This window comes from Panthera onca, chromosome B4, assembly GCF_046562875.1.
Source record: "Panthera onca isolate mPanOnc1 chromosome B4, mPanOnc1 haplotype 2, whole genome shotgun sequence".
Taxonomy (NCBI): Eukaryota; Metazoa; Chordata; class Mammalia; order Carnivora; family Felidae; genus Panthera; species Panthera onca.
Genome location: NC_138345.1, coordinates 20859367 through 20887097, shown reverse-complemented (window position 1 = coordinate 20887097; position 27731 = coordinate 20859367). Strand labels below are relative to the sequence as shown.

Sequence of the window (27731 nt, the reverse complement as noted above, 5' to 3'; positions counted from 1 at the left end):
GGGAGAGAACTTCTGGGGAAAAGAGAAACCCAAAGGAAACGTGAAGCTATTGTGAATGAAAGATAAAATGCTCGTAGAGTAGCCGTCTGATATAACCCAGAATCGGGCTGCTACGCGATTATAAAGGGATAGATATACCAGGATACGTTGTAATCTGCAAAACAAGAGACTTGCTAGGATCTCTAAGATTCTCTTTTAATTTCCTCATCTTTTGGGTATATGTAAACCAAGGAGTGAGCGTAATCACGTTTCATTTCTTACCTCTTTTCTGCTCTAATAATGAAGGTGCAACATTCCCCACATCCTGGCGTGCTCTGATCTGTGAAGCTGGGATTTGTAGCAAGAAGTAAAAGTATGCATTTTCCAGACATTTAAATGAAACACTAGTCACATCTCCTCGTCCGGCTAGGGCCACATCGAGCTTCCCTCCCTCCCAGGAGCTGTCAGCACCTGCTCTCAGTGCCTGTGGCACTTACTTTCTAGACCCCAATATTTCTTCTCTGCTGCTTTGTATTTCACTGTGTGTGCGTGCTGCCCGTGACCCGCGTCAACCGTCGTGGAAAACTCTGGTCAGAGAGCATTTTGTACCGACTTCCCACGTCCAAATGATTATCCTGGAACTCCATTGCTCTTTATGCACACTCGACTAACCAAAACCTTGAACCTGAAGGACCCCAGCCGTCCTCCGCCTCTGCACCCGCACCCTGAGGCCGAGCTCTGCCCGGGATGTCACCCCACGAGTTCGTTTGGTTCCCTGTAACTTAACCATCACAGACCACAGATGGACTCCCAGCTCTGCCCGGAAGCCCAGCCCCATTTCCCTCGTCAGACTCCTTCTCCCGCGTTCTGTGGCCCGTCTTTCAAGTTCTCGGTGTTCTCTCCAGGCCTCTGAATCCACCTCCCACGCCCCCCGCCCCCTGCCCCGGCCTGCCTCTCGCACAGTCAATGGCCACGGCTCCTCCTTCCCGCGGAGGTTTGCCAGTGGACGGGAACTGCTGTCTTCCCTCAGACTCGGCCAGTTCCACACGACCCCCTCCTTTTCCCCCTCCTGGTAGAGGAGCCACCTCCCCACCTCCCTTTCCTTCATGCCCGCCCTGGATCCCCCCAGCCCAACTCCCACCGCGAGGTGACAGCGCGCTTCCCTTTCTCCTTTGCAGGCTCATCCGCCTGTCCATGCTGTTAACCATTGATGACTGCATTCAAGGCTGCTTTTAGGCCCTCCTGCCCTCGCTCGCTGCTCTCCAGCTTCCTTCCTTTACTCCCGAGGAAGAACCCCTGTCTCATATACAGATAATGCGTATTTTTATCTCCCGCCCCTGCCTCCCCTGGGAACTTAAGGGCCGCGTGGCCACCTGCCCACCTTGACGTCAACATTTAAGACATCTGAAGAGCACATCAGATTTAACAAGTCCCAGACTGAACTCTCCTCCTAAAATGCTCTCGGTAAATGGAATCGCGGTCTTTCCACTCACTCAAGTCCATGTCTTTACCATTTCAGTGTCAGCGGAATCTACTTCCTTTGTGTCTGCTGCCTCCCCGCTTTGCCCGGCTTCTAGCCTCTCCTCGAGTTCCACAGTAGCCTCTTACAGCCCTTGTCTGCGTGCGGTTCAGCCCCATCCTGTCATGTGCCCTCTTGATTTCTGCCTTCCTCACACGTTAACCTTTTATTTCTCTAGTTAACTGTGCCCTCCTCCCGCCACAGGGCCTTTGCACCTGTGACCCTACTTTCTGGAACCCTCCCACCTGCCTTCTGCTCAAGTCTAGCTCCTTCCATCATTCCTGCCCCCGTCTATGCTTTGTCATGCTTGCTCCCAGCCTGATGTCCTTCCCTCTCCCGACACTTGTCATTGTTTGAATTTTACACGTGTGCACTTTTTCTGTCGATGCGCGTGCCCCTCTGGACTGTAGGCACCGCGAGGGTGAACGCGGTGTTTGTGCAGCGCTCAGCCCAGAGCAGACACTCACGGCTGGCACTTCTTGCTTTCTTTCTAAAGCAGATACTGTTGCCAGTTCTGATCCCAACAGCCTGAGGCGTCCGAATGCAGGGATTTGGTTGTTCCTGCTTCCAAATCTGGTTTCGCTTTTTCAGTAACCACGCAGAACCTAGCTTGTGATAGGAATCTTATTATCATGTTCCCTCCAGCTTTTTTCTGTATAACTTGGGGAACGCGATGTGAAGTGATTGCTTCTCACCTTGCCCTTTGCCACCCTGTAAACGCCCTGTTTTTACGGACACTCTTTGGTTTGCACAAGATACCGAAAAACCGATTTGTCATCCAGCTTTGTTCTAATTGTGCTCCTCACCAGACTTGGTTTTCGGTTCTGATTCTCCTGTTTCCAAACTTTGGTATTCCAGTGCTGATATAAAGATACACGTTTTTAAATTTTTCACAGATATACTGAGAATTGTTTTCTATTTAAGAGACTTGAGTGACATGAGTAGGAAAGAATGCATGATTTAAAATTAGTCTAGTGTTTTTGTTAAGTGGCAGTTTCGTACATGGACCGTGACATGGAGATTCTAGTAATATAGTATACAGTAGGCTAAAAGTGATTTCCGATTAAGTTACTGAAATACTTTGGAAGGAACAGAATGGTAATTTGGCCTTGCACAATGCGTTTGATACAGAGTTCTATCAAGAAAACTATCTGGATAGAACATCCATGTATGCAGGTTAAAGATTAACGGGTGGTTGTAATGAAGCTTGTTTGGGATGAATATAAAGTGCTTGTAAATTATAATCCACTACAATGAATCTTAAGGGATTATTCTGATGATTTCATTCTAGAATTAGATTATATCATTTGCCGTTTTAAACATCTGCTGCCGTATTTTATATCTGTACTTCCCAAACTCTGCCAAGGTGCCCTGGGGCACTGCAGCAAATTTCCCAGGAGTGCCAGGGATATTTGAGAATTTCCAGAGGAATGTGGTAGATACTCAGCATCTGTGAGATACCATGCAAACGACTAGCTCGAGGGAGTCCACGATTTCAGCTCAGATTATGCTACATTCCTTTCAAGGACATGGTATCTTTGGGAAGCTGGCTGCCCAGCAATTGTGTTTAAAAAAAAAAAAAAAGACAGTGGATCAGGAAATGCGGGTGGGGGTTTCTAATCTGATCATAATAAGGTTTGAGAATCTGCAGGGCATAACATTTTATATATGTACATTGTAAGTAGCCTGATAGTTTGCGTGTATGTTTTCCATTTTGTCGTTATTAAAAAATTGTTAAAGCACGCAGTTTTTACAGCAGGCATTTCTTTAACATGATTCAAAAAGCAAAAAGCATGAGAAGGAACGCAGAATTCTCCCCCCACCTTGGATGATGGCACATCTGTCCCCTTAATTGCTCAGGCCAAAGCCTCGGCCTCAGTCTTGGCTTCTTTCTTACCCCCCACATTCAGAACTTCAGGAAATGACGTTGGCTCCACTTTCGAAAAATATCCCCTTTCCTACCTACACTGCTGTCACTGGTCTCCCTGACGCATACTTGTGCCCACCCTCACCCCTCCAGTAATCTTTTTAAACCCCAAGTTAAGTAATGTGGACACTCTACCACTCAGAACCCTGCAACAGCTCCCATATCATTGGCAGTGAAAGCCAGTCTTTCCAGTGATCTCAGCCCTTCCTGTTTCTCTTCTCAAGTAATCTCCAGCCACAGGGGTCTCCATGTCCCAAGCATATCAGGCATGCCCTGCCCCAGGGCCTTTGCACTGGAATGTTAAACTTTTCTCTCCAAACCTTGGTCTACTCCAACCCTCCCTATTTAAAATACTTCGGGGACCCCCACTCATGCACTGATGGGCGTTCCCTAGCCCTTTCTTCCCGCTCTTTTTCTTTTTTTTTTTCCATAGTCCTCTAACATAGTAGATAATTTATGTTACTAAGTTTATGTTTTATTTACCGACTCTTCCCACTCAGATGTAAGCTTCAGGAGGGCAGGCATCTTAATCTGTTTTCAATAACATATCCCAAGCACCTGGAAGAGCATATATTGAATGATTGTTGTTTAATATGTTGCTTAAAAAAATCTCGGGGCGCCTGGGTGGCGCCGTCGGTTAAGCGTCCGACTTCAGCCAGGTCACGATCTCGCGCTCCGTGAGTTCGAGCCCCGCATCGGGCTCTGGGCTGATGGCTCAGAGCCTGGAGCCTGCTTCCGGTTCTGTGTCTCCCTCTCTCTCTGCCCCTCCCCCGTTCATGCTCTGCCTCTCTCTGTCCCAAAAATAAATTAAAAAAACGTTGAAAAAAAAATTAGAAAAAAAAAATCTCTATCTTTCTTAGTTCTTTTGGCTTTTTGAACTATCAGTAAAGCATGTTCAAATCTTTCTCGATAATAAGGGGTTGCCCATTTTCCCTGAGGTCCTAACAATTTTTGCTGCATAATTCCAGACTAATGAGGTACTTACAATATGAATCCTAGCCTCCTGGCTAATTGAGCCTTTTATCGTTATGTACAGGCCTTCTTTACCCTTAATAATGCTTTTGTCTTAAAGTTATTAGTTTACCCGATGTTAGTAAAGGTAAGCTAGCTTTTCAGTAATTTTCGGTACTATTTAATATGGTTTTTCTGTTCCTTTCAACCTTTTTGAGTTATGCTTTAGGTGTTTCTCTTGCATATAGCCTGTAGTTCTTAATTCATTTTGACAGTCTTTATTTTTAATTGTTTGTCCACTTATGCTTATTGGGATTATGTGTCTATCCAGCCTTGTTCATCACTTACTTTCTATTTGTCCCATTTTTGCAGTGCTTACTTTTTCCTCTTCTTTTAAAAAAGAAAAAAAATTTTGTTAACGTTTATTCATTTTTTGAGAGACAGAGTGCGACCGGGGGAGGGGCAGAGAGAGAGACAGAGAGGACACACTGAAGCAGGCTCCAGGTTCTGAACCGACAGCACAGAGCCCGACATGGGGCTCGAACTCACGAACCGCGAGATCATGACCTGAGCTTAAGTCGGATGCTTAACTGACTGAGCCCAGACGCCAGTATTTTTTCCTCTTTTTAAAAATAATGACTTTTATTTCTTTTCGCACTGTGTCCACCCCCCCCCCCCCCCCCCCCCCCCCCGCCTTCTACTAGTTTGGAAGCTATATACTCTGTTTCTCTACTTTAAATGTTACAATACTTAAAGTTGCCTCACTCTCCTGAACAATACAACAGGCCCCCGTCACTTTGCTTCCCAACTTACCTGCTGTTGTTACTAAGTGTTTATTTTGATCCCGAGAACTAAGCAGTTATTACTTTATATAGGTGATACTTACTTGTATTTGTCTTCATATTTACAAATTTATTTGCTTACTAATTGTTTTTGTATCTCATACCTTCCGCTCACAACATTTACTTCCTTTCTGAATTATATCCTTAGAGGCTAAATAACATGCTTCTAAGACTTACAAGTTCCCTTAGTGAGGTCTTTTGTCGGTAAGTTCTCGGGTGTTGTTTCTATGAAAAAGCCTTTATTTTGCTCTTTTTTTCTTTTTGGAAGACAGTTTTAGTGGATATCCCACATACGTTTTTTCAATACTACAGGACAGTGAATTCTGACACTGCCTCTCTGGGGACAGCATCAGACCCCGCGGGTTAAGGGCTCAGTCCCACAGACTGCCCTTGCTTCAGATGTCCCAGGCTGTCACCTGTGCTTCTCGCCTACTGGCTGTAAATCGGACGTCCCCTGACCCCCTCCTCAGGTTTGATTAATTTGCTAGAGCGGCTCATGTAAAAAACACGTATGCACATTTACCAGGTTACTATGAAGGATGTGATAAAAGATCCAGATAAACAGCCAGGCAAACAGGTACATAGGCGGAGGCCCAGAAGGTTCCCGAGCACCGGGGCTTCTGTCCCCACGGACCTGGGGTGTGCTGCCACATCCAGGCACGTGGATGTGTTCACCGCCCCCAGAAGCCCAGCACTTCTTGTTCAAGAGTTTTAATGGAACTTAATCTCTAGCAACAACCTTCCCCTTCTCAGAGGTCAGTGAGCGGGGCTGAAAGTTCCAAAGTTGTTCTTACTTGGCCCTTCCAGTGACCGGCCCCATCTCTCTGGCTCTCTAGGGGCCTCACCCGGAGTCACCTCGTTAGCATGAATTCAGGCGTGCTCAAACAGGGTGCCTGATGAGTGGCAAAAGGTAATCCTATCACTCTGGAAATTCCAGGGGTTTTAGATTTGTGCCAGGGACCCCGATAATAGCCCAAATATATATTATACCGCAGCATACAGTTTTATGTACACAGTATTTTTCACTTTGAAGGTAGACCACCGTCTTCGGGGCTTTCCAGCTTTGCTGTTGAGAAGTCAGCCGTCAGTCTGGTTGTCATGCCTTCATTGTGTTCTGTCCTTTCCCTCTGGCCAATTTTCTTCTCTCTGCTCTTGGTATCTTCAGCTTAACTACACTGTGTCTAAGAGCGGACTTCTTCTTAGACTATTTTGTGTACACGGGGTATTATGTATCCATAGTTGCATAACTTCCATCAGGTGTGAAAACATTTTCAACTTTATTATTTCAAACACTGTCTCTTCCCCCATACTCTCTGTTCCTTTCCTCTAAGATTTCACTTACTCTCCCTTCAAACCCCCTGCCGTAAGCGTTTTTTCTTCCTTAACCCATTCCTTTATATATTGCATTTTCATTCTTTGTGGTGTTCTGGGGAACTCCCTCAGACCTACCCTCCAGTCCACCAGTTACCCAGTGTGCTTCCAGGGCCCTGGGTTCGGGGCCTTCTGTTCTGATTCCAGTTCATCAGTTATAATTTTTTTTTTTTTTTCCTAACTGACATCGAAGTTAGTTAGTATATAGTGCAACAGTGATTTCAGGAGTAGAGTCCTTCATGCCCCTATAAGTTTCATTTTGTAAAAGTTTTATTGGATCCCTTTTCAACCTGATTGGTCATTTTGAAAGTCCCATAGTTTACTCATTTTTGCCAGCCTGTCTTTTTCTTCTTCATACATTTTACACATGGCTTTCGTTTCCTTTTCTGTATCTGGTCATTCTTACAGCTGAAGTCTTGAGAATAATTTTGGTTTCTGCAGAATCCCACTCTGCTTCTGTCTGTGAGCTCATGCTCCGCGGGGCTCCTGGAGGCCTGTGGCGGGGATGCTGTCCCCCAGACGCCATCCCCCAGACGCCATTTGCAAGTATTTCCCTCAGGTGATGAGGCTACTTCTGCTTCCTTCAAAGGTGCTTGTTTAATGTCGAAGTGTGTGGTTGAGCTCCCCAGCTTTCCTGTGGCCCAACTAAGTGTCGAAATTGATTACCTGTCTTCAGGGAAACCCATCCGTTCATGCTTGCTTGGTAGTCCTCTCATTCCCAATGGATTAAACTCCTGTTAGGAGAAGGAAGGCATCTTGGAGATGTTTCTCTCCATTCTATGATCCCAGCCATGTGTTAACCACTCTGCTTTATCAAAGAGCTCAGTTTTCCCCCTTTGTTCTGTTTTGTTTTTGTAACTGAGAACCCTTCTGAGGCTCTTCCACTTGCTGGAGGTGTAAATCTTCTGAGGGGTTTTCATTAGTAGCAACAAGGGACGTATAGCTCGGGAACCAAGATAGAAAAATAATTTACCAAGAGAAAGTCCAACCTTTCCCAAGTTATGTGTCAGAGCTGCCCCTGCCATTCGCTGGAACTTAGAACTTGATCCAACCCTTTGTCGTCTGCAACTGCGTCTTTATTTTTATTCTTGACGCCTTTGAAACCCATTAGCCCTGGGGCCCTATGTCTCTTTCCCTTCTTTCACGAAGGCTCTTCTTTTGGTACATTCATGCCCTGCCCCAATACTTAGTTCCTGTAAGAAAGGTAAAGATCACACGGATGACAGTGTTGGTTTTTTGGGTACCCAAATGTGTAAAGAAATAGTCCTGTTCATTAATTCAACAGAGATTTATGTCAGAAATTAAAAAGCCCTCTTTGTCAGATAGCATTCTCTTTGCGGGGAGAAGTTGGCTTAGACATGCAATCCGAGAAGCTCTGGGCTGAGGCTCTGGAGAGGAGGTGGGGAGATACATGGGAGAAGCAGGGCCAGGGGGCCACGAGGGCTCACCTTCCAGAATTCCTCCCTCGTCGCTGTCACCCGGGGGGCCACACCCAGCAGCAGAAGGGGAGACGAGCAGTCGGAGCCGGATGTGAGGTGGGGGCGGTAGTGAAGCCTGTAGAGGGAGTGAGGAGGGCAGCAAGAGAGATGATCTGGGATAGGAGGAGGAGGAGGAGGGTGGGGGGTGGGAGGTGCTCGTGTCCACTGGGTTTTTTTCCCCAAGATGTGTGTTCAAGTCCAGCACTTCCCGCGGAGAGATTTCTAACCTGTGTCATTTTGCTCTGTGTCTTTCTAGATCAATGAACTGAGCCATGTTCAAATCCCTGTTATGCTGATGCCAGATGACTTCAAAGCCTATTCAAAGATAAAGGTGGACAATCACCTTTTTAACAAGTAAGTACAAGTACGGCCGTTTATAAGACTGACACGGCTGCCAGGAGTATGAGTTTTGTGAATTTCTGTAATTGCATTAGTTTTCAATGGGTGGGAGTAAAGTTTTGCTGATGAAGTTAATCCTGTGATAAACATAACCATCTGTCATTTTCAGAAAAGCAACGGCAGGCCCTCTTGGGTAATATCCTTTTGCCATATGGCATATTGTTCTCTATGAATATCTTCCACGTTAAAAGTGATATTCTCATTACAATTGAAATGTTTGAAGCTGTAAATTGCTTGGGATTTTTAGCAGCTGTGGACCTGAGCGGTCTTGGGACAAAACTCTAATAATGCTGACCTTATGAGCAGAAATAACTACTTCACAGAACAATAAAGAATTAAGGGACATTTTTCTAAAACATGATTGGATGCCATGTTGGGCAGTGAGAGTATTTCTCCTTCATTTGGCTGTCATTTTGGATGTCATTATGGAGCACCTCTTATGTATTAGCTGTCCACTGAGAGGAGGGACGAGGAAGTGGAAGACATGGCCCTGCCTTCAGGGGGCTGTCAGGCAGGTGCTTGAAATCTGACACATACGCAAATTACCGCATAATTCAGTGTGCAAAGTACGACTATACAGGTGTGTATGTATCTACGGGTGCACAGAGGAGGAAGCAATTCCGAGTGGGAGGAGCCTTACAGAAATCTCTCCCGCGTGGGGATCAATTATGAAATTTCTTCATGTGGCCATTGTTCTGATGTGAAGCTGATGTGTTAATTCTTCAAACTGTTTAGAAGTTGACCTTTTGAAGGGATTTTCTTCTATGTGAATTTATTTATTTATTTATTTATTTATCTATCTATCTATATATCTATTTATTTATTTAAAGTTTATTGATTGGGGGGGAGGGGCGGAGAGAGAGAATCCCAAGCAGGCTCTGCGCCGATAGCGTGGAGCCCGACACGGGACTCAAACTCACAAGCCGTGAGATCACGGCCTGAGCTGAAATCAAGAGTCGGACGCGACCCAGGGTGCCCCTTTTCTGTGTGCATTTGGAATGTGGTTATTTGTGGATAGCACCAGCTGGGTCGTTGGAGGAGTGAGAGATAGTGTTGTTTTGTGAACTCGAATCAGCAGGTACCTGAGGACGAATGTGGGGAGCGCGTCTGTGGCTCGCTCCGCTGCCCACCCCGGGCTCCCCAAGTTCTTTGCTTTTCCTTCACCGTTTCCGTCTGTGTGGCCCCTTCTCTTTCCACCTCTTCTTTGGGAAGGTGGCCGCGAGGAGTGGCTGGGATTAGAAAGGTCGTCTAGTCTCAGTGCCCCTATAGGTGGTGAGAGGAGGCGAAGGCCACCAGTCTGTCCCTGTGTCCCCCCGGGTTTACTGTGGGTTGTGGTTGGTTCTGGGCCGTACCAGCCTTGTGCGGGTGGGGAACCCTGGGCACTTGGGCTGCACGTGGAACTAGATGGTGGCAAAGTCAAGTCTACATCTAAACGTTATTCCACACTATGACCGTTTCAGAGAAAACATGCCGAGCCACTTCAAGTTTAAGGAATACTGCCCGATGGTTTTCCGGAACCTGCGGGAGAGGTTTGGCATCGACGATCAGGATTTCCAGGTGAGTCGCTTTTTTGCAACCTTTGCTTCCAGTAGGGTTTGCTCTGTAAACTAGGACTGACCTTTTTTTCGTCACGAGTAATTACGTAATGGCAATTTTCATTTCACGTAGGAATGTTTCAGTGTCCTTTCTGAAATAAAGGCCGGGTTCCGTCATTTAGGAGTCTCTGGGCAAAATGATGTTAGCGGTCGGCAGGAAAAGACCATTCTTCGGGAAGCAAACACGCACGTGAGCGTTGCAGATGATACTCTCACTTCCTGGAGGAAGTGGCCCGTCAGCACAGCCTTCTTTTGATTTCTGCCATCAGGCGTGTCGACGGTCAGTGCCAGTGTGCACGTTGGGTCTTGAATTTGCGTTTCCTGTAGTTACAGGGTCCCCTTAGCAATCACCAAAGTTGTATTTTCGTGCTGATTTGCTGCTTTTCCAATCGTCTGAACCCGACTCTCCTGCTCACAGCATTTTGTCGGAGGCCACGCCTTGTGCACCGTGACCTGGAGTGGTTGGTGTGGTCTAGTGACCGTAGGGCTGTTGCACCAGCAGGAGCCTGCCGCTCCTGGGAACATCGTCTGTTCTTGGTGCCCACCACATAAAAATGTCCACTGTTGCTCCCCGTCCCCCCCCCCCACCCCCGTATTTGCCTGGTTTTCTCAAATTTGACTTTTACAATCAAGATCATGGGGGTGTCTGGGTGGCTCAGTCAGTTAAGCACCCAACTTCGGCTCAGGTCATGATCCCGCGCTTCGTGGGTTCGAGCCCCGCATCGGGCTCTGTGCTGACAGCTCGGAGCCTGGAGCCTGCTTCGGATTCTGTGTCTCCCCCTCTCTCTGCCCCTCCCCCGCTCACGCTCTGTCTCCCTTTCTCTCAAAAATAAATAAACATTAAAAAAATTTTTTTAAAGAAAATACAATCAAGATCATGGTGCTGTCCTAAGTGCCGATCCGTGGTCATTTCTCCTAAGAAAGGACCTGACATCAGTTACTTGATCTTAATATAATCAGTCAGATACGTAAAAGCCAAGGATTTTTTTTAAGAGCAGAAAATCTGAGTTAAGAGAGGCAAGGGCTAGTTTCTGGTCTTTTAGGACAGTCTGTTCATTTTGCTGTGTGAGCACTGACTTATTTTAAATCCCTCCAAATCCAGTAAACATTTCTTTCATTCGCTCCAAATCAGAATCCTAATGTATCCTACATTAAGTGCCATATTGCCCCCCGAGTGACCTTACAGTTTGAACACTGACACGGCTTTACCCTGTGTTTTCCTTAAAAAATAGGGTGTCGAAGGCAAATTGAGCTTAGTTAGTACATTTTCTTAAAGATGTGTGGGCCTCCCCACCCCACCCCGCCCTGCCCTGCCCCATTATTGAAAGTTCCCCAGAATTTCTCACATGCTCACTCAGGCATAAGAAGCCTCCAAGCTCCCACGTTTTGAATAAGCAATGCTGGCCAGGTTGCCAGTGATATTCCCTCCTCTGTGGGCCAGGGCTGGGATTTCCACAGAGGTGAGTTCTGAGCAGAGGCTTGGGTGTGCCCGAGAAAGTGGAGGGGGTAGGGGGAAGGGTGGGGTGCACGCTCAGCTTTGGGCCTCATGCATAAGAGAAAGAACTTCAGTCAAACCTGGACCGGGGATGTACTGCTGAAAAAAATAAGTCACTTGTAAAGAATAAACCTTGGAACGGTAAAAAAAGGTTTGTATAAAATGAAAAGGAATGATTCTACATTATTTAAGGACTGCTAATACATTTGAAAAGGCCATACGGAAATAAACTGAATGGTTTAAAGGAATGAGTAGCTGACAACTGACGTCCTAAGAAACTCTCCTCTACCCGAGTCTCATGTCTCCTTTTTTGTTTTTTCTAATGTTTATTTTTGAGAGAGAAAGAGAGACAGAGTATGAGAGAGGGAGGGGCAGAGAGAGAGAGAGGAGGACACAGAATCTGAAGCAGGCTCCAGGCTCTGAGCTGTGAGCACAGAGCCCGATGTGGGGCTCGAACTCAAGAACTGTGAGATTGTGACCTGAGCCGAAGTCAGACACTCTGACTGAGCCACCCAGGCGCCGCCCCCCCCCCCTTTTTTTTTAAATAAAACAACTACACTGGCATTTCACAGAAACCGGCTTTTGAGGGCCTCTGCTCCAGGATCTTGTTAGGCCCCTCCATTTGTTACCAAAATGAAGTCCTTATGTTTCTTCCCATAATCAGCACTGCTCAGTGAGATCAAAAACGGAGCCTTTACAGCCTGAAATCTTAACTGTAGATGAAAGTCGTTTTTAAAATGTCCTAAAATGACTAGTTTTGTTGCAAAAATACCAAGACATGAGCCAGTTTTCCTTCCCCTTCCCCTCCGCCCCCCAAAACAAAACCATGTAAACTTGATGTTTAAGAAAGTGCAAATTGCTGAGGACAAACTTTAAAGGCAAATTAGGCAAGTGGAGGAGGATTCGTGGAACTAACTGGCAAATCTCTAAAGCTCTTAGCAGGAGAAATCAGTACAGAGGAGAGCCAGTGTGAGTATAATTAATCATTTGAACACCACTCCCTTCCTCAGCTACGCCCGGTACTTTTGGCATTTAAATTGCTGCTTTCTCTTTGGCAACTGTATTTCTATTAAAAAGAGAAAAAAAGGTGGGTGTTCAAAGTAACTTAAGCGAACCAGAGCTACGTCCTGGTTTTCCCCTCCAGTCCCACGTCGCTTTCCCAAAGTCTCTACCTCTTAAAAAAAGTTTCGGGAGGGGCAGGCCCTGCAGTTTAACCTGAAGATGAGATTGTGGATGTGGGGCCCCACCTGCTCTGTTGGCTACTCGGTTTGGAAAAAAGGAGGAAGTTGTGCCAGCTCTGGCTCTGAGTTCATACCTTGAGGGCCTCCGGGCATTGCCGGGGTGAAGGTGGAGGTGCCACGGACTGGGGCAGGGCCCGGAATGCCCAGCAGTGGGAACGGGCCAGGACTAGCCGGGCCATTGTCCCAGCTGCCCGGCACATCAACTCACCACCGCCCAGACATTGCGTCTCTCGTGGACAGAACAAGGAACGCGTATCAGTTGACATCCGCAGTACCAAGTTAAATACTCTCTCTCGGTCTGATTTGAAAAGTGAGATCAGTGACCTGGGGTCTGATCATCTTTTGACGGCACTGGATGGCTAGAGGGGAACAGGCCCCACACTGCTTTGCTTTTCCTCGATGTGTTTGTTTTTCTGAAGTGTTTGCCTGTTGGACAAGCGGCTTTGCATCCGCGTAGTGATCAGGAGCCCCCTGCCTGGTTCATTTAGTATTTGGACCTTCGCGTTAAGTCAGATGGGTGAATGGTGTCCACCTGCCTTGTGTGTGTGAATGCCTTTTTGCTGCACCTGTAAAAAGTCAGTATTGCTGAATTTCATCACATTAGAACGTAGTAATTAGGCTACCTAATTGACCTCTAGCAGCAAATTTAAACTTCTTGAGAAGAATTGAAAAGCAATCCTGCTATCAACAATTGTATCTTTCCCCTGGTTTTGGTTTCTTGAATGTCTTTTAAGAATGAAACTTTTTTTTCTCATAAGCAATAGTTCTAGAATATTCTTCATTAACAACAGTATCACTTAACACACACGTGTATGTAGAAACTTCTGTGTAGGTGTGTATGTGTGTGTCCAGGTTCAGAACTTTCTCCAGTTTATACGTGTGTTTTCAAATTACTTCGTTGGTTTGTAAAGCGCTCAGTGTTGGATTATATTCTTCCGATCATTCATTGTTGGGCCAAAGTGAGTCCCCGTTACCATGCTTTTAAGGTATAAGGCATCTTTGAAGACGGATGCCCCCATGGAGGCTTCCACTGTCACTGGCCCTGAGGTTCCAGGCCACCTGAGGCTCTGCTCCCCTTTAGGTGGATGATTTCACACACATTTACCACTCATTGTGTGTTTATTTGTATCTATTGCCTGTCAGGCTCTGTGCAAGACATTATAGGCGATGCAGAAGGGAAGACAGAGCAAGGGGATTCCTTTTTGTTTGTTTTTTAAAACTAGAGACTGCTGTTCTTTTTTTTTTTTTTTTAACTTTATTTATTTTTGAGATAGAGAGAAAACAAACACAAGCAGAGGGGCAGAGAGAGAGAGGGAGACACAGAATCCGAAGCAGGCTCCAGGCTCTGAGCTGTCCGCACAGAGCCCGACACGGGGCTCGAACCCACGGACTGCGAGATCATGACCCGAGCCGAAGTGGGATGCTTAACCCGCTGAGTCACCCAGGCGCCCCATTGTTTGTGTCTGTCGTTCGCTTGCTTTTAAACTGTTCCACGTCAGATTCTGTATTTGACGCTAATGAGATTTACAGAAACCCAGACATCTTTTTTACTATTCTCCAAGAAAAGCTGCGTCCCTCTTTCCAGCCTCTCCGAGGACCAGAACGTTTCACAACAGGCCTGGGAAGTGAAAGGGAGGCTTCGCTTAAAGTTTCTGAGCTGCGGGAGAGGACTGCCCGCCAGAGACCAAAACGTTCCCCAGGACGGGGATGAGGCAGTTAAGCCCCGACACAGCACGTAATTGAGACTGAGGCCCTCTTGTTCTTTGTGGAGGATAATCACCGGGCTTTCTCTTCCCCTGCCGCGTCTCCTGAATTAGAATCCCTCATTATTTGCATCTGATGCACCTTCTCCTTTGTATTTGTAACAGAGAATTCTAATTTTAAAACAACTGATTCTAAAAGCTCACGTCTGAAACTTTTGATGTTGTCCTTTCGGGTTTCAAAATAACGTTTTTACGGTGTGAAGAAAGACCTTCAGGGTGTGCGGAGCTATGGAAAACAAAATATCTGCAGAAGACAGCGCCTGTCATCACGTAGATTTCCCAAGTGTCACTTAGACTGAGGGCAGGGACTGAGTCCAACGTGCCCACCAGGGTGCAGGCCCAGAACGTAGCAGCGGCCAGGCCTTGGGCAGGCCCGTAGGAAATATGTGAGGCAGAAAGGGAGGGAGGGCTGGGGGGGGGGGGGGGGGGGGGAGACCAAGGTAAGCGAGCCTTCTGGGCCAGAGCATGGTGGCCGAGAGCCCAGGAAATGCTCGGCCCCTGGGTGGTGGCGGGACTGCGGAGATAAGGACGGGAAGCCGGACCGCAGGCTTCAGCCAGATTCGTCAGCCCCGGAGCAGCCGTGTGGATTTTGCACAGGGGAGTGATGTGAGGACGTGTGGATTGTGTAAAGATGACTGAGGGTGGTCACGCGCAGAATGCAGAAAGAGGAGGTAACAAAACCCGGAGCCTGTGCAATGTCCCAGCAAAGTGAAGAGGCATAAACCAGGGCACTTGGGAGTGACAGGGTGAGGCAGAGAGCAGCTTGAGACACACGTGACAGGAGTTGGGGGTGGCGGAGCCTGAGGGGCTGGGAGAGCAGGGGTGCGAGTCACGGGGGAGGGGCAGGTCATCATGCAGTGGGGCAGCCTGGGGGGTGCTCGGGGTCAGGGTCAGGGTCAGGAGTTGAGGCCCGGGCCTGGGAGGGATTGGCATGTGGGTGCTTGTCTCTCGACAAACCTACCTACCCTGTCACCACCTGGAACTTGCTCCTTGAACCCTATCAGCTCTTCCTTTTCCCATTGAGACTGTTGTCTCTTGGGCCAGCTTGTTCATAGCTTCTCACACCCGCGGGCCTCGCGGCTGAGCCTCCGTGGGCCCGACAGTGCGTATCGGACAGAAGCTCCTCCCGGGGCTGAAAACCGAAGGATCGAACAATCTCCTGCCAGACTTTTGGGAAAACTCCCTCACAACCCACCAACATCATCAGATTTTTTTTTTTTCTCGTGCTTTCTCTGCTCTTTCTTATGAATTGAACCAGTTACTGTCCCCACCTGAGAACTCAGGCTTCCTGTTTGCCTGTGTTCCTCACCCTGAACCCACTTTGGGTGATGACCCGTGATTTCCAACCAGGAGCGGACAGTCATCTTGTCAGGGAGCTCCTGTCCGGGTTAGATGTTGTGTCTGCTTATTACAATCCTTAGACACAGGTCTGGGGTATTTTGATCTCGGTCAGTTACCAACCCGAGGGTTTTGTTTTGTTTTTTTAACAAAGAGAGAGAGAGAAAGAGAGTATGCAAGTAGGGGAGAGGGGCAGAGAGAGAGGTGGGGAGAGAGAATCCCGGGCAGGTTCCACACTGTCAGCGCAGAGCCCGATGTGGGGCTCGAACTCACGATCCACGCGTGAGCTCATGACCTGAGCCAAAGTCAGATGCTTAACCGACTGGGATTTTTGAAGGAGGTCTCATGGCGCTCTGTGGAGTTCCCGCATCTCTGCTTCTTTCTCTGCTGGCCATCGCCATTCATTTTTGTGTTCTTTTCTCCGCCGTTTCATTATCGATAAGTGTTAAATTGCAATGTGTCTTGCTCCCCTTTTTAATGAAAGCCCCTCTGCGCCTGGGATCACAGCTCAGACTTTCTTTGAAATTCCCAAAGAGCTTAACACACGACTTCGAACACAGTGGGCATTTAATAAATCCTTGATGATGATGTTCAAGTTAGCGTGTTGGTCTTTCCCCCTCTGACGAGGTCAGAGGACCATCTGTGCCTTCTCAGATCTGTCAAATGCAAACCCAGAAAGCAGCCTCATTGGGTGGTTGCTCCTGGCTCCCCGCCTTGTGATTCGAGGCATGTAATCATAATCCTGAGTTGTCCGCAGGGAGCGATCGGCTTCCAGGTTTCAAGTCCACAAAACGGGTAGCGTGGGTTAGGAAAAAAGAGCGTTTCCTGGGAGCAAGGGGGCTGGTTTGAGTTTTGGATCTTCAGTGACTGTTGGCTGTGGCTACGTCCAGTCACTTACTCCCGGTGAGTCTCAGTTTTCTCATCTGTGAAATGAGGGAGAAGGATGCGATGTTTGCTGAGGCCCTGCCAGCTGTCAACTCTCTGAATGTGTTATTAAGTCATCTCGAGTAGACGACAGTCGCCGAGGCTCTTATAAACAATATTGACGTGTTCTCTTTGTGAGATGGTGGCCTCTATACATTGGAGCATGACAGGCTTGATTTTAAGCGGCCTCTCTGTTGATTAAAAAAAAGAAGAAGAAGAAGAAAACAACTCTCCATCCATGAGTTTTAACAGAAATACAAATCATATCAAAATGGGGGGCAGGGGGGGAGGGGGAAGAAACCAAAAATGCCTAAGACGAGGAGAATTAAGTGTTCAAAATGCTTGGGTATTAAAAAAAAAAAAATGCACAGGGGACCGTAACGGTTGCTAAATCATGACATTTTCATGAGAGACATTAGAAGATGGCCGCTAAGAATGAGCTAATCAAATTGACCTTTACATTTCCTCCACTTTTCTGGGCACCCCCCGCCCCCAACCCCGGACCTCCCACTGAGGAAACAAACCTCTTCAGTGTAGACTGTAGAGGAGTGGGGAGGAAGGATGACACCATTAATCCCTTTCTGAAGGGAAATGACGACAAATTTCCATTTAGAAGCGCACGAAGGCCGCTGAAGAGGGAGCCGTATCTCTCATGATCTTCCTTTATTCCCTGCCGAGGGCTGACATGGTATATTGGAGCTTCAAACACAGCTCTTGAGGTTTGGGGACAGGGTGTTGTACGATCCGTAATATATGTGGCTGTGGAAAATGGAGGTGCTGAAGAAAAAGTTCACTTACCAACTGGCAAGATAGGCAAGCAAAACTGGACTCAATTGTCAGATTGCTACCCGCCCTACCTCCAATAGCTTTGCCCCAGAATTTCAGTTTTTGTCAGAGTCCGTTTTCTCCCCCGACTCCCCAGCAAGCCCAGAAGCACCCCACGACACAACATCTGCTGCCTGTCATGTATCCCCTGCACTGGACCGAGGACAGGGTGCCCGTAACGTCCCTTCACTCGCCCAGAGACGGCCCAGGGGCTACAGCCAGCACCGTCGGTCACGTCAGGGACTTGCAAGAAGAAAGTTCGGTTCCGTCACACATGCCTCTGTCCCGTAGGAGCGTTTCCATGAAATGTCCGGAACAGGCAAATCTAGAAGACAGTGGACTGGTGGTTTCCTAGAGCGGGTCAGAATGGGAGTGACTGCTAACGGGCCCAGGTTTCTTTTTGAGGTGATGAAAATGTTCCAGAATTCATTGCGGGGATGGTTAACTCTGTAAATATACTAAAAAAAAAAAACCATTGAACTTGCAGTAGGTGAATTGTGTGGTATGTGAGTTACAGCTCAGTAACGCCATGAAGACAGAAGAATGTTCGCGGTTTAAGATTCGTTTATATTCAGTATATGATTTTGTTTTTTCCTTCCACCACTGACTTTAGTTGCCTTTTTCTTGAGGGCCAGGCGTTGCGATAACGGTATTTCCATTTAGAACGAGTGAATTTAAAACGTTACCTCGTTTATAATATGAAGCTAACCCATGTATAGAAGAAAGGGGTAGCCAATGAACACAGCAGTTAGTTTTACATTTATGATTAGATTTCACCCTAAACTGATAGCAAAGCATTATCCATTCCTACGTCTCTACAAGCTAGCAGCAGTAACTATTAGTGAATAGCCATTAGGAGAGCGAGAAGGAAACCTAGAGACGTGAAGTCCAACTTTCTTTGCAGATAATCCGGTAACAGAGTGAGGGGCGGGGGAGGGGAGTTGGGCGGGCTCGTTGCCCTTAACTTCTGACTTGCTCTATTTCTGTCCTACATGCTGAGTCCTTATGGGCAGTGACACTGTATCAAGGTCTGTTCATTCATATTTTGAATATTAACGTGAGTCTTTTAAGGCCCCGCATTGAATGGGATTGTGGTTTCATGGGAAGCCAACCAATTACACAGGTGACTTCCCGGACGATCAGTTCCAAGGTTACTTTTCCAAACCGCCATTCCTCTCCTCAAGCCCTCATCTTTAGCTGGCACCTGCTCACCCTTCATTATTCTTGTTTCTCCCTCGAGGTAACAGAGGCAACGGAGGCCTACAGATTGAGCTACCCTGAGTCCATCCCCTCCCCCCCCCACCCCTGCTATTCCTGCAGATTCATGGGCATCTTCAGCCAGCCTACTTTCCTCCCTTCCTCCTCCTCAAGAAGGAGGCACCCACTGCCCCCAGCTGCCTCCCCCCCACCTTTCTATTTCTTTAGAGACTTGTCCCGCCCCTTTTCCCTTTGGTGGAGGTAAGCGGGGGCCAAGGACAGGAGAAAGGCCTTGCGGGTTGGGAATTTTCAACTTGAAAGTTCTTTATAAAAATGTTTTAAGTTCTTTTATAAAAATATAAGTGGTTGTTATGGAGGGCTGTAGGAAATAACCTGCAAAGGTGAATGGAGAGTGTGTGGCTCTCAATTTTCACTGCGTACAAACTAGAGGCTTGGCCAGGGTGGGGACAGGAGGAATCAAGAGCAAATTAGAAGAACTTATTATGAGTCCTTCATTTTTTTTTATTTTAACGTTTATTTATTTTTGAGAGAGAGAGAGTGTGAGTGGGCAAGGGGGAGAGAGAGGGAGACACAGAATCCTAAGCAGGCTCCAGGCTCCGAGCTGTCAGCACAGAGTCCGACGCGGGGCTCAAACTCGTGAACCGTGAGATCTTGACCTGGGCTGAAGTCAGACGCCTAACCGACTGAGCCACCCAGGCACCTCTATAAATCCTTCATTCTTAACTTCCTAACCTGCAGAATCATCTGTCAATATCAGTCTGCACCTCTAAGTAGCTTCCAAGGTGAAATTTACTATTTATAATAATAGCTACTGTTTACCGAGTACTACTGTATTCCAGGCACTATTATAAAAAGTTTACATTATCTAATTTAACCCCCAGGCAAACTTTTGACTGGTATTATCATTATCCTCATCATTATTACCTTTCTGCAGATGTGGACACTGAGGCACAAAGAGCTTAAATAACTTGTCCAAATTCGTAGTCTTGATTTCTAAAGTTTCCGTGTCCAATTGCATGTTATACCGTCTCCTGGTTTCCTCATCAGCTTATGTTAATGTGAACCTGAGGAAATATCAGGAAACTAGATAGACGTATGAATAAAGTAAACACAGCGAGATGGTCTCGACGTTCAGAATCTTCTGGTGAGTGTGTACTTAGTAGGTTGGTGATAATGCGTTCTCTTCCGATGGCTTCTAGACTTGGGACTATGTAATGGGATGGACATTTCACACACTCAGTGCCCTGGATTGCCTTCATATTGTGACCGTGTTGTGACTTTGACCCCAGATATCCCCAGGTCACTTTGTTTTGCGTGTTCACACTTTTGAACTGAGAGGTTCAGAATCCCAGATTTTGAATTTTTTAAGCACACCTTATTTCAGAATATATAACTCTCTACGCTTTGTCCTTGACAGGGAATCTGTTCTCTGATGAGAGTAGAGCTCCACACTCTAGGCAGCTTTCTCATACACATGGACAGGTAGGTCAGGGTGAACATTCCTGACAGTAAATTTTTTATTTTGGAAATAGGAATTACCTTGAAGGTCTCTGAACCAGCCCTATAAATGGTGCTTTGTAGGCCTTTGGTTAGATCAGACTTTCATCTCAGACTTGGTCTTTAAATCAGGTGGTCCAGATGAGAAAGAATTTTTTTTTTTTTAGTTTATGTACTTATTTTGAGAGAGAGAGAGACGGCATGAGTGAGGAAGGGGCAGAGAGAGAGAATCCCAAGCAGGCTCTGCGCTGTCGGCACAGAGCCCGAAATCGCCAGATCATGACGTGAGTTGAAACCGAGAGTCGGACGCTTAACCGACTGAGCCACTCAGGTGCCCTTAGAAAGATTTTTTTTTTTTTTAAATGGTGCCATCAGCTAGACCTTCTTTCTTCCGTGCAGATCTTGTCCTAGCTTGCAGATTTTGCCTTAACTTCTTTTTCTGTTTCTTTCTTTCCTTACCAGTTGAGCATTGTAGAGAATGAGCCAGAGTTTAGCACTCCCGGAGGAAAGGATTACTTCTTTCAGCCTTGGCATTCTTTGCCAAGAAAACCCTTATTGCTTTAAGCAGGGAAAGACAGAGGATGGGGCAGTCTGTAAAGATAGGAGCCAGTCCCCAAAAGAGAATGAGAACCCCCAGCAATTCCCAGAACGTGTGGACTAATTAAAACAGGCACAATGAACTATGCCACCTGGTCAGAAATGTGAAGAAATCTCAGGATTGGTGCTGTCACCCCAGTGCACGGACGGGACCGGCAGAAATACTGAGTGCTTAGGCATCTCCCAGCCCCCTCTGTGCCATCGGATTGTCTGACTCCAAGCCCGGGTCTCAGCCACACATGCTTTCCCCGTCCCGAAACCTGTTCCACAAACATCCATCACTTTCCCCTCTTGCCTGGAGAGAAGACGGCTCCTACTCCTCCCCCTCCTCCCCCAAGTCGAGGAACGAACAGCCCTAGGATGAGTCAGGATACATAAATACACATGTCAATAAAAGTGCGAAGTGAGGACTCCGGGCTGCATTCGCGTCGAAGCTGTTACCGAGAGGATTTACCTTTACTTGGCGAAACTGCAAACCTGAAGACACTTTTGGTTTTGGGCCAGTTCGCCCGTGCTCTTAAGTTGTGATTAGAAGGCATTTGTCACCACGGCAGAATCTGTGTCAACAGTCGCATTGTTGATGAGCCCCAGACTCTCCAGCCCGGGAGGGATGGTGGCCGACTGCCCCTGCAGGGTCCCCCCCACGTACCTCATCCCACCGAGGTGTTAACGCACTGAGGCAGGCAAGTCATTTCCACTCTGGGCTTCTGTTTTCTTGCCTGTAATGGGATGGTTTGGAATAATCTCCAAGGTTGTTTCCAGCTGTCGTGCCTCTGGATTAAGAGAGTTACTTACACACAGAGGGCCCCTCTGGGGGCTCCTGAAGGCCATCCCAAGCTCTGCTTCTCTCGGCCCTTCCTCCTCTTGACCTCGCAAACTCACCAAGCGTCCTGTGTGATGCTACAGTCCGTTTTTCCTTTGGGACAGAGCAGAGCGCACCGAAGAATTTCAATATTCGGCTTCGCTAGGTAGCAGACTGTACTGAGGCCGCTCAGCGAGTCCTGTCCGCCCGCAGCCCTGACCTCCCCTCAGCCCCTTTTCTCGGCCTTGCTGAAATTGTCCTGAGCCCATCTGCAATCAGCGAAGCGTTAGTTTCATGCTCCCCTAAGAACGATTGCCACCCCCTGTCGAATCATGGCCCAGATGTCCTAAACCATCCTCATGCCCCTGCTGAGTGGGCGTACTTTTCTGACTGGACTTCTGTTGGGAAACATACGGACTCACCCTCCGAGGTGAATCTCCGGTTCCTGGAGCGGCACGTCGTGCCTTCGAGTAAAGACGTTCTTAGAGTTATGAAAGGTCTGAGGTAGACATCTCATTCAGCTCCCCCTCTCCCCTGCTTTATTCTCCATGATTTCACAAACACAGAAACTGAGGCTCAGAGAGGCTAAATGACATCCAAGGGTTGAGGAGTGACAGAACGTGTACTGGGTTCCCTACCATTACACAGTACTGCCTTTACACACACACACACACACACACACACACACACACACACACACTCCCTCTCTCTCTCTCTCTCTCTCTCTGTCTCCTACCTTGTTTCAAAGACCACAGAAAGTCGATGATGACGATGTTAAGTAATGTCAAAAGTCTTTTCAAAAATTGCCCTTTCTGGCTTCCTCAGAGGAAGCTTCCAGCAGGAGGCTTAGGCATTATTACTTGACTCCGTTGTACTCCACAGTTTGGTTATCTTCAAGTGGGAAAATGCACCTGACCTTTCCTATCTCAGAGGAATGTTGTGAAAATAAAATACAAACTAATGAGTTGGATTTTCCCAAGTGCTTGAGTCATTCCAATGAGTTGGATTTTCCCAAGTGCTTGACTCATTCCAAGGATCGTGCATTTTGTATAAATTGTGTTTTCTCTTCTGATTTTCTGCTTGTCTAGGTCTTTCGGTGAACTTGATTCCCTGTCTTTTTACATTCATAGTGATTATAAAAGGTACATTCTTAACTGTGACAAGTATCTGTTCCTAACTTCACTGATTATTTGAAACTGAAGAGCCTTAAAAAAAAAATCCTTACACATAGTGGAAGTAGGCCCTGTAGGTTGGGACCACTCAAGTGATTATTGAAAAACTGAGTTGAGGCAGAATTAAGATTAGAATTTGTAAAGTGTTATGACCAGGATTAGGATGTGGGCAGTATGCTCATACAGAGTCTATAATAAATGCTTGTCAATATATTTGAAACTGATGGGGAAGACAAAGAATTTGCAAGGAGGTAGCATCTGAGCTAAAGAGTTACTGCTCATTGAATGAATGATTTCCAGCCCTTGGGAGATTCAGACGCTGCCTTGTACATATCATAATGAAACATTCCTTTAATGAATTAATACAGTGGATGCAATCAATTCTTCATCCTCACCGTAAAGCCTCCCATTTTAATCAAAGCAGAGTTGCACAGAATATAACGGGAAAGGTGTTCATGCAGGTAAGTGTGTAATGACTTTATGCACTAAGAACACACAAAACACGTCATAGCCACCATTCAGTGGACCCTTGATTGTCCCACGGGCGACAGACCTGCTGTGAGCAGCCCCATCTGCTTCAGATGCCCCACCCCACGCCCTCTGGGTCAGAACCTGCATTTTAACAGGATCCCAGGTGATTTGGTTGCTCCTTAAAGTTTGAGAAGCACTTAGTGTGCAGCTTTCAATTGTATTGTCTTCCCAGTGGTCTCTGTAACACCTAGGAAAGCGATCTGTAAGTATGCTACCTTAATTCTGTCCTTTGCAGAACACAGGTGCCCTTTACTATATACCCCACCCCCTTCCTGAAAGGAGTTATTTGGAATAATTTTCTGCAGGTTAACGTGTGGGAGGAAAATGTGAGACCATTAGCCAGTAGCAATGACTGCTTTTTTTTTTTTTTTTTTTGCTAGCATTTAAAACCCCTAAAGGGGGAATTCACTCTGATTTTCTTCCTTTTTATTCTACTAAGGAGAATTTTTTTTTTTTTTTTTTGAGGGGAGAAAGAAAAACGTGATTGAGAATTAAACTCTTTATCAATAGGGCCATTTTCATCCTGAAAATTATTTCCATCCTTCTCGGTCTAATGAATTTCAGTGGTCTTAAGAATGACCTAACACTGCCAAATCCTGCTATGTAAAGTCATTGCAAGTTGCATCGATTCCCCCCCGCCCCTCCAGTTTCTAATAGGCTGAGGAAAGCAAATTCAGTTAATCGGCAGCATTGGCTTTGCACTTGACAGGTGTGGCCTCCACATCGCAAGTGAGACGCACAGGACAGCACGGTGCGCTGCCGTGGCATCAGCACCCAGCCTGGGAGACCCTCCCTCGGCCCGAGGCGGACCTTCAGGAGGTCTTACTCTGCCCCCGCAATTTAGTTCTGCTTCATATGGCCAAACCTTGCTGGATTTCATCTAGAAAGGAAGGAAAGGATAAGGAGACTTGAATATACCAGACACAGAGGAACTCTCCCCTTGAAAATCCATGATGCAGTGATATCCCCTGCCTCTCTAAAGACGTCTGTCCCTTAACGAGACATTCACTGGGGCTTTGGAGTGCCCACTGGTAGAGAGGAAGTTGGAGGGGGAAAGGGTCTTTGCCTTTGAATCCCTCAGACGCAGCCGAGTGGGGCCAGGGAGGGCAGGAAGGGCAACACTGAGGAGCACAGGTAGCAGGGGTGGGGACCAGACTTCTCAGATGCTACAGGTTATCCTAGCCGGCTGAGTGAGCAGCGTGAGAAGGTGGGGAGGTCAAGAAAACAGGAGATTGGGGTGCCTGGGTGGCTCAGTCAGATCTTCTGTCTCCTTCTCTCTTTGCCCCTCCCTTGTTGTTGTGCTCACACACACTTTCTCTGTCTCTCTCAAATATAAATTAACATCGGGGCCTGGGTGGCTCAGTCGGTTAAGCGTCTGACTTCAGCTCAGGTCATGATCTCACGGTTTGTGGGTTCGAGCCCCACATCGGACTCTGTGCTGACAGCTCAGAGCCTGGAGCCTGCTTCGGATTCTGTGTCTCCCTCTTTCTCTGCCCCTCCCCTGCTTACACTCTGTCTCTCACACAAATAAATAAAAACATTGAAAAAAATTTTTTTAATAATAAAAATTATTAAAAAAAATATTTTTTTTAGTGTTTTATTTATTTTTGAGAGAGAGCGCAAGCAAGAGAGAGAGAGGGAGACACAGAATCTGAAACAGACCCCAGGCTCTGAGCTGTCAGCACAGAGCCCGACGCGGGGCTCGAACCCACGGACCATGAGATCATGACCTGAGCCGAAGTCAGACGCTTAACTGACTGAGCCTACCCAGGTGCCCGTAAACGTTTTTTTTTTTAATCTTAAAAATAAAAAAAAGAAAGAAAACAGGAGATTCAAACAGGAGAGTCACAAATGAGAAGAGGGGAGACATTAGGGTGGGCTTATGTAGCTAGAGTGCCATTAGTGTGACCCAGATACTGGAATGAACTGGTGCTCCAAGAGCCCCTCCTCATCCACTCTCCAGGAGCTAAGTTGTTCTCAAAAATGGCTGAAGGCGGGGGTGGAGGGTAGACCAAGTCAGAATCTTAGGAGGAGCTAGTTTAGAATACACCTGCCCCAGCTCCTCCCCAGGCGTGCCGCAGACAACACAGTTTTGAGTAGTTTTCCTAGTTGAGAACCTGGGTGCTGAGCCAGCAGCTCTGGAGATGGGATCCTAGCCCTTCCCTTTACTAGCCGTGTGACCTTTGCCCAATGATCACCCCATCTCTTCTCCTGTCTCATCTGTAAACCTGTGATAATATTAATAGTAACCATTTCACGGAGATGTTACCAGAATTAGGAGAAAGAAATGCTTTGCACCTGCTGTTTAGGAGAATACCTGTCCTATAAGGAAACCACTCAGGGAATATTAAAAAAAAAAAAAAAAAAAAAAAAAAAAAAAAAAAAAAAGGTTTTCACGACTGGAACCTAATTTTATTCAGAAGAAAATCCGAGCCCTGTCTCACTCAGAAAAGAACAAGGTGAGGGGCGCCTGGGTGGCTCAGTCGGTTGAGCGTCCGACTTCGGCTCAGGTCACGATCTCGCGGTTCGTGGGTTTGAGCTCCGTGCCGGCCTCTGTGCTTGGATCCTGCTTCGGATTCTGTGTCTCCCTCTCTCTCTGCCCCTCCCCCGCTCACACTCTCTCCGTCTCTTTCTCAAACATAAATAAACATTTTAAAAAGTTTTTCTTAAAAAAAGAAAAGAACAAGGTGAACACAATAACTTTGATTGTAATTCTAGGATTCGCCTGCTTTAAGGACATTAGAAGCACAGTACGGATCCAAGCTGTCTGCATTACATTTGAAAGACTACCAGCTTGAGTTACTATGAATATATAATGTCACCCTACTTACACCGATTTCTTCCAAACGTAACCGTGTTTGAAGACTTGTGATGACAGCACGTGATCTGCCAATGAGAAAGCCATGCCTCTAACCAGTCTCTTTCCTCTTCCCTCCAACCTTATCCCAACGGGAAGAATTCCTTGACGAGGAGCGCACCCCTTCCCAACGACTCCCAGGCACGCAGCGGGGCTCGATTCCACACTTCCTATGACAAGAGATACATCATCAAGACCATCACAAGTGAAGATGTGGCCGAAATGCACAACATCCTGAAGAAATACCACCAGGTAATTTTTCTTTATTTGAAACTCTTGAGAAAGTGAACTGAAAGTCGCGATGAATTGGGACCAAGACCAAAGATCTAGATAGGAAATGAGGAGAACACATTTGTCATAAAAGTCTCCTCTAGCTGGGTTTCTTAACATTACTGTGACCAGATGACTGATAACATTTAGGAATTCTTATACTAGGAAGATCATTAGTTATGTATAAAACATTCTTCATGTGAAACTCTTCTCCATAATAGTTTTGATGATGACCGTTCTGATTTTAAAATCACTCGGTTTAAGATTTGGCAACATTTCAGAAGTGTTTCACCCAGGCCGGAAATTAGGTGTTGACCTCTCGGGGACTTATTCACTTACATGTCCAAATCCTGTCCTGTTTTCTCTGTCTCTTCCTGTCCTGGTCCCAGAAAGGTCCACCCCACTCTGAGAAAATTGTTTGGTTTGAGAAAGTGGGTGTTTGTGTTTCCTGCCTCTTTTTCACCCCTCATGTTATCCCTTTATAATCCCCTGGGGATAAAATGAAGGTACCCTTGGGAGCAGCAGTCTGTCCTTCTGTCTCCCTCCCTCCCTCCCTCCCTCAATCTCAATAAATTCCAATGTAAGTGTGCCTGGTAGAACAACTATTCTCAGGGTCCAGCCAGAGATACAAAAGGCTTTTCCACTTACTGTGGAATAAGAGCTCTTATGGCCGCTTTATGGACCAAAAACTTTATGGTCACGCACGATTATGACAATCCTGGGTTCAAATCCCAGCCCTGTCGCCTACTAACCACATGACTTCTGGACTTCAGAGCCTCATTTTCTTCCTTTATTTATACAGTGGAGATAATAACAGCCCCTAACTCTGGAGTCCTGAGGGTTGAATGGGAGAATGGACATGAGGTACTTTTAGCACCCGTCTGCCATACCTTAGGAGCTCAATATATGGTGGTGGGAACCACTCTCATGAAGTCACACAACAGTGGCGTGAATGTAACCATTGCTTACAACATCATAGCGGTCCTCCTCAGAACTCGTGTTTGAACCACACGCTAAAACACGTACATGCGCGCGCACACACACACATACACACACACACACGCTTTTAGAGTCCTGCTTTGTTTTTTTTACCTGAATACCTCCAGGTAACGATTGGCTGCACAGAAGATAGTCAGACAA

At 46.8% G+C, this 27731-nt stretch overlaps 1 protein-coding gene across 3 annotated transcripts in view; it reads left to right on the top strand.

Annotated features, from left to right (window-relative positions):
* Positions 1-27731, top strand: part of PIP4K2A (phosphatidylinositol-5-phosphate 4-kinase type 2 alpha) — a 186814-nt gene that overhangs the window by 108390 nt on the left and 50693 nt on the right. For 2 of the 3 annotated variants that reach the window (XM_060659177.3, XM_060659174.3), the window contains exons 2-4: positions 8324-8421; positions 9927-10023; positions 26421-26573. In XM_060659177.3, coding sequence (XP_060515160.1) covers positions 8324-8421; positions 9927-10023; positions 26421-26573 — 348 coding nt within the window. Of the gene's footprint in view, positions 1-1212; positions 1444-8323; positions 8422-9926; positions 10024-26420; positions 26574-27731 lie in introns of those variants that run through there. The other variant, XM_078450357.2, reaches the window with a different exon arrangement.